Here is a 12068-nt window from a genome sequence, read left to right on the forward strand (position 1 = left end):
ACAGATTGCATAACTATTTACAAAATAAGCTTGCGGCCTTTAAAATTAGGCGTTTTAACAAAACATGCCGTGGCTATCTTCAGCTATCTGTTTCTCCCAAATTTGACCTCAGCTAGTCTAGATTGCCTTGTTGTCATAGCTAGGACTCGGTTGCCTTCAGATGTGTTTGGTGGTCATGGCTAAGGCGATGCAAAAATAGGCAACAATCAAGGGGGGTCCGGATTTGCTGTCAAGATTCACGTTGTAGGAACTGGTGCGAGATTTGATAATCACAGTGTTGGCACTGGTTCGAGATCCGTTCTGCACTAAAATCAACGGTAAAGGTAAGCATTAACTATTAAGTAACATAGAGATATTGACGAGTTACAAAAGTAATTACAAGTGAGAAAGTACGTAATAATAATTAATAAATGCTAAGTTTGAATTAAAAATGTAAAATATAAAATGTGTCATCATTCTTGCACTAGTGCAAGATGAGGGCGTAAATGATAGGTAAAACAAGGGTAAATGGTTATGGTTTTAGGATGGAAAGATGGTAAAAAAGGGTACAATTTAGGGGACTAACATCCTCCCATCCCTAAACTATTGTGTGTCCTCACACAACTTCTTTACCTCTACAAAAAACTCAAAATTTTTAGCACTCTAGCTCAATCCTGCTTTGCTGCATTATCCTCTGGCTACACTATTTTAGCCTTATTCTTCTTGAAGTGCCTTAACTTCTTTTCTATCTTCTTCAACCGCTTAAAACAATGTCCATCCCAATACTTCCAGGTTCTGACTTTACTTTTCTTTTGCTTGAGCTCTGCCATTAATTCTCCTCTGCTTCGTTAGTTCTCCTCCTGTACCTCGGCCATAAATTTCTCCAAGTTTTTCACTTGAATCTCCAATTTGGCTACCCAATTGCCAGGGGTTACGAACTGTTTTTCTCCCTCTATTTCAGTAGGGACTGTAACTTCCTCAGGGACCTTTATATCAAGCATGGTCATATCAGGGAATTCCCCTTGACGTGGTTCCTCTTTCTCCGGGTCTTCTTCCTTCGGTTCCTCTTCATCTAATTTTACTTTTTCCTTTTCTCCCTCCAATTCCTCTTCTGGTTCTTCTTCTTCTGTGGGTTCTGTTTCTTCTTTTTCAGGTTCCGCCTTCTCTCCTTTGGGTTCCTCTTCCTCTACTTCCTCTTATTTTGTTTCTTTGGTGTCTGGCTCCTCTCCTTCTACCTCCTCTTCTTTTGCTTGTTCTTCTGTTTCCGGTTCTTCCTCTCCAGTTGGTAGTTCTTCTTGCATTGGTGTAGGATTGGGTTTTGCACCCTGCGAGGGCTATGGTTCTCCACCTGCTTTGGCGACTTTGCTCTTTCTGTGAGGCCTTTTTATAAATTCAGCTAGCAGAGTATTATCTCCAACCTCTACAATCTTCACTGCGTCTGCAAGGATCGACAGATTATCATACTCAGAGGCCTGTGCTTGTGTAGAAGGAGTTTCTTCTGCGGGTGCATGAACTTTTTCTTTGGTAGAGGACGAGGCCTTCCCTGTCAATTTTTATGACTGTTTCCTTTTCGCACTAGTGCGAGAAGGAATTTATTTCTTGCTCTTGCTCGTACTAGCAGGAGTCTCTGTCTTCTTCCCCTCAGCTGACCCTTTGTGCAGCTGTTTCAATAGCTCTTCCCACGACATGCCTTTCTTCTCCAGCTACTTTAGGACCAATATCTTGATCAGCCCGTGATGGTATAACCTTGCATCGACCTGGTCCTCCCTTCCATCTTGTACACTTTTAGCCATTTTCTCCAGACTCTTGTGCAAGAAGTAGGGGAAGTTCATCCTCCAGTGAATGTGTCGGCCTGCTTCAAAGTGTTGAAGCATTCTAAAATGATACACTAGGGTACGGTGTATCTCCCTTCTCAGGTCACGAACTTCTGCAAGATAAACAAGAGGTCCTGCCATTGACCTAATAGGGCTTTACGCGGGACTTCGAGTTTCCAATCCATGTCTGTATCTTTGTCCACAACGAAACACCGCCAACGTTTCATTTCCAACTTCTAGTTTTTGAACCATTTTTCTTCCATGTTTTCTAGACCTGTTGCATCTACTACAAACTCCTCCGTATCCTTAAATCTAAGCGGCCCCACTCTGACTCGGCCATTCTTAAAACTCTTTGCAAACTGTAGGGTGACTTCTCTATCATACCTGTTGAATTTTTGTGAGAACTGTAGGAAACCTGACTCTCGCAACAATGCAAGACTGTTGTGGTATTCGGAAGACTGTTTAATCTTGCTAAGGGATAGGGGTTCATTACAGATGGGTGGCATTGCTGCTAGCGGCTGAATAGACGAGCTCTGAGACTTGCATGTGATGCCAGAGAAATCGGCCACCTTAAATAAAAACTAACCATTTATCGATCGAATCACCGGTTCTCCCTCCATAGAATCTCATCATTTCTAGTCAGGTCTAATTGGTACGTGCGACGGTGATCTTAACGGTCAAGTGCGATGTAATTACAGTGATGGAATGTTTAAAGTGAATATAGGAGCGGGGTAATTATGAACGAGTGATGTTTAGGATCATGGCGGAGCAGGGTAGATTTCATGCAAGCAATGGTTACCACATCTTCACATTTCTTCATAATTAAAAAAAATCCTTAGCATTCATTAAAAAAATCATGATTTCTACTTAATAAAAACTTTGTAATTTTAATTAATTTCCTCCTAGTTAACATAATATCATTAATACTTATTGATGAAATGAAAAAGACTTCATCTCATGTTTCATCATGACCACTTCCTCTTGTCATCTGATAACTCGTACTATGCTGTTGATGAAATACATGTTCATATTGGTCTTGCACCACTTTAAACCATATCATTCTACTGGTATTTTTTTCTTCTCATCTCATTACATAGGACAACATTCTTGCACTAGTGCAAGAATAATATTAAAACAGTGAATTAAAATATAGGCTATATTTTCACATGATTTCTTTAGCTTTATGCTGAAATTTTTTTTCACCTTGTCTGATGTTTCAGAGCACACCTTTTGCTCTCCATATGCAAGACCCTGTAATAAATTCTCAAGGGAATAAAGAAGTGGGAAAAAGGGAATTTTTAGAATGGGAAGGAATTCTGTTATAGGGATTCCAATGAAGTGCCAAGAGCGATAAAATAGAAATGGAATAGGGAACAAAATTCAAGGAAAAAGTGGGATTTATTCGAAGCGGGTAGGGTAAAATTTTGAAGAATATGGGAAGGTCAATATTCTAGGATCAAAGAAGAAAACTGAGGGGGGATTACAAAAGTGGATTATGAAGAAAGACATAAAATTTTCTAGAAATTCTGCCTGCACTGGTACAAGAAAAATAACTGCAGCGAACATTAGGCATTACTTGAATAAAAATATCCATGCTAATTACCCCAACTGTATAAAGGTTGGTTCTACTGAACCTGCTTCTACTTGGTGGTAACTTAGCATATCTAAAGATCAAGCAACATTTTCTCTTTATTAGAATTTTTTGATCTTCCTGCCAGCAAACAAGTTTTCAGATTGACCCTTCTGCAATCATATCAACAAACTAATTTTCATAATTATAGGAAAATACTTTTTCTTTACATTTTTCTATTTTAATTTTAATTTTTAATTTTTTTTATTTAATTTAATTTTTTAATTTTTATTTTTATTTTTTATATATACAATTTTTTTTTATTCTTGAGAAGAAAAGGATTCATGTTTTCAAGAGGTTGGTATTACCATTCTCCACTACTATCCCAAATTACTGTTGGACTTGTTGTGTAAAATATTTCTTGGTAAGTGGATGAAAATACTTCTTTAACCGGTGTCCATTTACCAAGAATATTGAATTTTGTCCATCAATAGTTTTAACTTCTACTGCTCCATTCTCAAATGCTTGGATCACTTCATAAGGTCCCATTCAACATGTATGGAACTTCCCTTTAAAAATTTTAAATCTAGAATCATAAAGGAGTACCCAGTCACCTGGTTGGAACGTCTTTTCCTAAATGAACTTGTCGTGCCATTTTTTGCGTTGTTGCTGAATCAGTATATTCTATTGAGAAACATCCCTTCGAAACTCATCCAACTCATTCAATTGGAGAAGACGCTGTTGTTGTGCCTCAGAGAGATCTAGTCCTAACTGAATTGCAGTCCTGTAAGTTTTGATCTGGAATTCAATAGGTAACAGAACTTGTTTACCATACACCAGCTCGTATGGTGTATGCCCCGTGATATTTCTCCAAGTGGTCCTGTATGCCCATAAAGCTTCTGGTAATATTTCAGCCCAGTCTTTCCGATGCATATTGACTGTCTTTGTAAGAATGGACTCGATCAATTTGTTTGTAGATTTCGCCTGGCCATTTGCTTGCAGGTGATATGGCATGGACTTCCTGTGCCGGATCTTATATTGCTCCATCAAACCCTGTACCAAATTATAAATAAACTGTGGACCATTGTCAGAAATGATTTCTCTAGGCACACCAAATCTACTAAAGATTTCAGTAAAAGGAAAATCAACAAAAAAATTTTTCTGTAGCAAAATAAACAACGTTAGCTCCTACCCATTTTGTAAAAAAATATATACAAACAAAGATATGCTTTTTACTTAATGATGTTGGATTTATTGGTCCTATAAAATCAATAGCCCATTTTTCAAATGGCTCAATCATAACCTGAGGACATAAGGGCATTTCATTGGTTTGATTAGGCTGACCCATTTGCTGACAGCTATCATGACACTTGACATACTGTCTGGCATCCTTAAACAAGGATGGCCAATAGTAACCATTGTGTAACACCTTATATGAAATTTTCTTATCAGTGAAGTGGCCTCCACATGGTTCATCATGAGCATATTTCAATATGTCAAACACTTCTTCCTCTCTTACACACCTACAGATAATCAAATTTGGGCCTGTGTAAAAGAGATCTCCTTGAATCCAGGAATATGCAACACTTTTCTAAATAATATTCCGCTTTTCACGAGCAGACAAGTGGGGTGGTGTTTTTCCAGTAAGAAAATAATTAGCAATGTTGGTAAACCATGGAGAATCTATCGACATAGAAAAAATATGTTCATCTGGAAAGTCATCATTAACAAGAGTAGTTTCACCAGGATTATCTAATCTAGAAAGAAAGTCTGCTACAACATTAGATTTTCCTGGTCTATCTACAATAGTAATATTAAACTCCTGCAACAAAAGTAACCACCTAGTCACTCTACCACTAGTTAATGGTTTATTCATCAAATACTTAATTGCGGAATGATCAGTATGTACAAATACTTCATATCCTATAATATAGTGTTTGAACGTATTAATTGCAAAAATCACAACTAAAAACTTTTTCTCTGTAACTTTATAATTTAATTAAGCAAAAGACAAATTCTTACTAATATAATAAATAACATAGGATTGCTTATTTTCCTCTTGTCCTAAAGCTGCGCCAATAGCCAGATCTGAAGCATCAGAGGAAATATGAAAAGGCAGAGACCAGTTAGGACCTCTCAGAACTGGTGCCTGTACTAACTTTTCCTTCAATGTTTCAAAAGACTGTTGGCAAGCTGTCATCCAAGAAAACTCACTATCCTTAGCTAGAAGTCTAAAAAGAGGAGCAACTATCTTAGAAAAATTTTCAATGAATCTCCTATAGTAACCAGCATGCCCTAGAAAACCTCTTACTTCCCTTTGAGTTTTAGGTGCAGGAAGATGCAAAATGATTTCAATCTTTGCTAGATCGACTTGGATACCTTTACTAGAAATCAAATGACCAAGTACCACTCCTGCTTTGCACATCAATCTACATTTCTGGTCGCTTAAAGCAAGATGAGATTCCTCACAACGAAGAAGTATTTTTTCAAGTTTTCAAGAGCTTCCTGAAAAGAATTACCAAACACAGAAAATTCATCCATATAAATTTCCACAAATTCTAGATCAGAAAAAATAGCCAAGACTTCCCTTTGAAAGGTAGTCGGGCCATTACATAATCCAAAGGGGAGCACTCTATAAGCAAATGTACCCCATGGACATGTAAAGGTAGTTTAATCTTGATCTTCGGGTGCAATCTGTATCTGGTTATAACCACTGAAACCATCCAAAAAGGAAAAGTATTCCTTTCCTGCAAGGGTATCAAGCACTTGGTCAATGAATGGGAGAGGGAAATAATCTTTGAGAGTGGCTTTGTTTAATTCTCGATAATCGATAAAAATACGCCATCTTCCATCTTTCTTAGGTACTAGTACTAATGGAGAGACCCACTGACTGTCAGAAATAGGATAGATGAAACCAACATCCAAGAGCTTCTGTACTTCTTCTTTTACGATGTATTTTAGAGCTAGATTCATTCGCCTTTGGGGTTGTCAGATAGGTCGGGCTTCTTCCTAAATATAGATATGATGTGTGCAAGTTTCAGGAGGGATATCCTTCATATCTTCATAACCCCATGCAAAGGCACTAAGATGGTTTCACAACAAATTCACAAGCTACTCTTGTTGAGATGAGTCAAAATCTAAGCTAATATACAAGGATTTACCGGGGCTAACCTCAACAAGAGTAGTATCAGGCTTGAGTGGTCAAATGTAGTGGTGCAGAAGAATGAGGATCATGATCTTCTTGAAAATCTAGGTTGAAAATTTGGCTCAAAGTCTCAAAAATAGGCATAGTGTCTAGATTATTTAGGAAGTCTTGAACCTCATCTTCTTGCGAGGACCTAGTATAATGATGGATGAGGGAAATAGGTTGAGTCTCGTCATCACTACTTTGATATAACCATAGAGTATCTCGAAGGTCTTGAATGGATCTGGTAGGGGGATATAAGGTAACTTTCTTCCTAGAGTCTCCATGTGAAATATACATATCACTAGAATGACATCCAATATATGCATCGGCGGTAGCAAGCCATGGTTGACCCAAGATCAAGGGATGTCCTCCTATTGGGTTCTTTGGCTGAAGCACAATGAAGTCAGCAGGATATTCCCAAGAGTCTAATGAGATGATCACATCATCCAATACTCCTTCTGGCTTAATTTTAGATCTATCTACTAATTCAAGCACAATGGGAGTAGGACGAAGATGGGATAACTGAAGTTGATCCATGGTTTGCTTGGTCATGACATTAATGGCTACCCCCAAATCTATAAGGACATTAGAGACAATGACATTACCAATTTGAACTAAGACAACAGGGTTTCTAGGATCAGTATATTTTTCCATAGATACACATCCTGTCATCAACTCTTCCGCCCTACAAACAAATTGAATGGTTTGGGGTTCCAATTTCTTCCTCCCGGGTTTCTTGAGACAAATTTCCTTAATAATTTTAGTGCAAATAGGGATCTCTTTGATGGCTTGAAGCAAAGGTATCTTAATGAAAATATTCCAAAGCTCTGATGCCAAACTAGTCTCAGAAATGGGCTCACTTCTTTCCATCGCTAGCCTCTCTGGAAAGGGAGGCTGGTTGGAAGAAGGTGGTAAGGATCCAGAGGGTAAGGGCTGCTTGGTGACTGCTTTCGGAGAAGGGGTAGGAGTTTCCTCTTCCCCTTTCTCTTCAACAATCACAGTGGGTTGTTTCTGACTTTCTGGCATTACAGTCCTCCCTGATCTTAACTGGATATCATGAACCCCAACTGGAATATACTGATACTCAAATGATAAAGGTGGGTTTGTTACATAAATCATTTGCACTGCTTTGTTATTGTTAGGATTAGGCATGGGTTGAGCAGGCAACTGAGGGGGTCGAAAGGGTGGAGGTAAAGGCAATGGTGGATTAGACTGACTCGGAAGTTGTGGCATTGAATTTTGTGTATGAGGATATGACTGCATAGGTGGCTGGTAGGAATGTGGGGAATGAGTTTTCCCTCTCTAACCTGGCTGCCATGGTTGATAAGGTTGCCCATGATGATATTGATTTCCATACTGCCACTGTTGATTAGTGTTAGGATAAGAATATGCATGTGAATTATAACCAAAATAGTGTGGATAAAATTTAGAAGCCATACCTGTACCTACTTGAGGCCAATTTCTTCTTGCTCCCATAACATTCAAGTATTCAGCTTCAGGTTGTCTCCCTGTAAATACACCTTTAAGTCCTGGTATAGAGGGGCATTTTTTTGTGGCATGGTCTTCTGCACAAATAGCACACTTATTAGTTTCTTTTAGATTAAGAGGAAATTCTTTAGGAGGATGTTTATCTCTACACTTAGGACAGAAAATACATAATGACTCTTGTTCTTTTATAAGTTTCTGCTGGAATTTTAAAGAGTCTAACTATTTAGAAACAACATTCATTATGTCAATTTTCATGTTTTCCATTTTATTTTATAGTCCAATAATCATAGCATCGGTAGATTCAGTTCTTCTATTCCTGTTTTGAGCTCCTCTACCAGATCTATACTAATTTCTTGAAAATTTCCTGCATAATTCACAAATTTGATCAAAAGTTTGCTGAGAGATGTCACCTTGTCCCAACAAATTTAGATTATTTCTAGCATTATCAGTAAGTCCTCTTAAGAACAAGGTTCTAATAGTGTTGGAATCAAGCTTAAGTTTTGACCTTTGCAAAATATACAGAAATATTTCTAAGTAATCTTCAAGAGTTTCATCATCATCCTGTATGATTGTAAAAATTTCATCCTGCATGTCCCGAGTTTTGCAATATTCCTGATATTTAGACAAAAACACTCTCTTCATCTATTCCCAAGAGGTTATAGAGTTTCCTCTTAGCCCCATGAACCAACACAAGGCTGAGTCCTTGAGGGTAGCAGGAAATAATCTTAACTTCTGAGCATCAGTTGAATAATCATAACTTCTACACAAAATATCAAATTTGAATAGAAAAGAGTCAGGGTCTTCATGAACTTTACGATGAAAATGGAGGAGAGCGGATGGTGGAATATTCTTCATTTGTTCCATAATATCAGGATCCACAATTGGAAACACAAAAGTGGATTGTTCTTCGCTTACCTGATCCTGGTTTTCACCAGACCCTTCCACATAAATTTCATGATCTGCCATTGTCTCTTTCTTACTCTTGACAGGCTGATCCACACCTGAGTTGCTGTCACCAGAATCCAGCTGGATTGTCCCCACGTGATGGGTTTGATTGGGATTGCTCACAGAAGGAGACCCAATATGAAAATTATTTTTAAAATTATTTTGGCCCTTAGTGGGCTTTGAACCCCTACCTTTCCTAGGCATGCATTTCAAAGAAAGAAAAACAACAAGTAATTTCTAATAAAAAGATGCTGCCAAAAATCAATTAACACCAGTAAAATTCCTTCAAAAGAGAAATCTTTCCCAAATAATGCTGAAAGAAAAAATTACCTCTATTGTATAATCAGAAAATTCTTACCAAATCAAATCGCCTCCCTGGTAACAGTGCCAAAATGTTGGGTGCAGGAATTACACTTAAGTAAACTCCTCAACACTTAAATTGTCAACCCGGGGGATCCGTAAACTTAGAGACGAAGCACATGAAATGCCAGAGATGGTATGAATGTTTCCAATATCAATCCCTACTTTCTTTAAAGGAAATGTTACATAATCAAACTATAGAGGAAAATTCAACTTGAATCACCAGAAATAATCTAAGACTGGAACAAAAGAAAATGCATTTGCAAAAGAGAAAAAGGGAAATCACTCTAGATGATTATTAACTAACTACTGAGTGTGTGTTTCTTTCAGCAAAGACACTTTAGCAGTCTTCAATAGATGGGCCCTTCAAACCTACTTATATAATAATTTCCTTCTCACATGAATCTATCTTGCACTAGTGCAGGAACAAAGATTTATGTCGAGGGTGTAAAATGATGTCTGTACTAAAAGTGCTTTTTCTAACATGTAAGGTCCAGACTTTCTCAAGTCTAGAGAACTCAGTCCAAGCAACAAGAAACTAGTTCTTGTGCTAGACCAGAGCTTCTTACACTTTAAATTTTAATCCTTGAAATCAATGCTTAACTACTGCAAGTGTTAGAAAGCCAAATTGCATAAAAGGGTGACTGTTTCTAAGTTTATCAAATTGCATAAAGAAAGAAATGATCCTTGTAATCTATCCTATTGTGAAATATTAGTGAAAGCAAGAAATTTGTTAGAAATAACTTAAAAAGAATTACTACATCACACAATCTTGCATTGGTGCAGGAATGGTCCTTTTGCTTTAAACCAGGCAAAAAACTAAATCAAACAGATTTGTAGAAAGTGAATAGCACACCAACGTGCACTGGTGCAGGTAATTTCTCCTACTCAGACTAGGTGGGGAAAACCAATCCAAATGTGCAGAAAGTGAATAGCACACCAACATGCACTGGTGCAAGTAATTTCTCCTGCTCAGACCAGGTGAGAAAACCAGTTGAAATCAGATGCAAGAAAAGGAAATTTAATTACTTCATGTGGCAAATCTTCTTTCACTCAAATAGGAATTTAAAGGCTGTAAAGTAAATCACACTTGCCAGTTTAAAACATAAATTAAAGGGACAAAAAAGAGGGAGAACGTGCTGGGTTGGCTGGGCCCTAGCCAACAAGCGCGTTTCCCTTTTAATTAAAAACGCTGCTCAGTACTTGCTCAAAATATCACCATTCAAAACATGAAAGATGCGATGTAGAATAGTAAGGCGGAGCTCTCTCTCTTCTTATTAAGTCATAAAGCAAATACATACATGATTATAATCCAACCCAGATTGGGCGATAACAAAAGACAATCCTGTTACCGTCTTTCTAGTTCTATCTCTGTTCTATATACTTACTTAATCATTCATTTCTAACTTGTCCTATCTACATTGCTTCTTATATAGATCCTCGGCTGAAGGCCAAGAGGATCATTCATCTTGGTACATGTTATTTGCAGAATTTCGTTACGACAGATTACATAACTGTTTACAAAATAAGCTTGCAGCCTTCAAAATTAGGTGTTTTAACAAAATAGGCCGTGGCTATCGTCAGCTATCCATTTCTCCCAAATCCGACCTCAGCTACTCTTGATTGCCTTGTTGTCATAGCTGGGACTCGACTACCTTCAGATGTGTCTGGCGGTCATGGCTAAGGCGTTGCAAAAATAGGCATCAATCAAGGGGGGTCCAGATTTGCTACCAAGATTCGCGTCACGGGCACTGGTGCGAGATTCATTCTGCACTAAAATCAATGGTCAAGGTAAGCATTAACTATTAATTAACATAGGAGATATCAATGAGTTACAAAAGTAATTACAAGTGAGAAATCACGTAATAATAATTAATAAATGCTAAGTTTGAATCAAAAGTGTAAAATATAATGTAAATGTGAAATGTGTCATCGTTCTTGCACTAGTGCAAGATGAGGGCGTAAATGATAGGTAAAACATGGGTAAATGGTTATGGTTTTAGGATAGAAAGATGGTCAAAAAGGGTACAATTTAGGGGACTAATAGTATCAGAGTGTCAACTGTGAAGAAATCCGATCTCTAAATCACAACGTCCTAAGTTTGTATAGGTGTTGAGAAGCCAAGTTTGGATCAATGACCATATAAGGTACAATTCTTATTTTTCAATCTAAGAAATTAGGTCATACGATGGTATGATACATGCACAACTAGAAAGAAAGAAAAATTTCATATGTAGGGGGTCTAGATCTACGTTGCAAATAAAGTAAAATAAAATAAAAAAGGGGTAGTAGATAGTTCTGACAGGGTGTCAGGCCTTGCCTTCACCCAACCAATCACCATTGTCACCATCTATCACCATCAGGTAGGACTGATATGTCACGAGAGGAGGTGTGCTGGGTGGGTCATGGATGTTGTAGCTCTGATCCAAAAGATATATGATAACATAAATAAACCCAAGAAAGAACAAGATCAAAATAGATAGAAATGATTCTCTTTATTATCAAAACCCTTATGGTAGGGCAACACCATACATTCACTCCTTAAGGAAGGAGAGCACTCCACAAGCCATATGCCTGTTCATACAATAATACTTCTCTTCATCTTCATGTGGAGTCTCTAACCTCTATATAGGCCTCATACATACAATACCATGGGTCATTACCATGGTTCCCTCATACCATCAACTAATACCATGGGCCCATTACATTATTATTAACTACTTGT

The 12068-nt window shown here is 37.7% G+C and overlaps 1 protein-coding gene across 1 annotated transcript; it reads right to left on the minus strand.

The window, feature by feature from the left end:
* Positions 1–4047: 4047 nt before the first annotated feature.
* LOC149225743 (uncharacterized) lies at positions 4048–9004 on the minus strand. Its single transcript, XM_089380005.1, has 2 exons — positions 8954–9004; positions 4048–4416 (listed from the first exon to the last, which is right to left on the minus strand). Exons 1-2 carry the CDS (start codon positions 9002–9004, stop codon positions 4048–4050), a joined length of 420 nt encoding a protein of 139 aa, XP_089236131.1.
* Positions 9005–12068: the final 3064 nt, after the last annotated feature.

This window comes from Pinus tabuliformis, chromosome J (assembly GCF_031772625.1).
Source record: "Pinus tabuliformis cultivar Carrire ecotype Pingquan chromosome J, CPIR1, whole genome shotgun sequence".
Lineage (NCBI taxonomy): Eukaryota > Viridiplantae > Streptophyta > Pinopsida > Pinales > Pinaceae > Pinus > Pinus tabuliformis.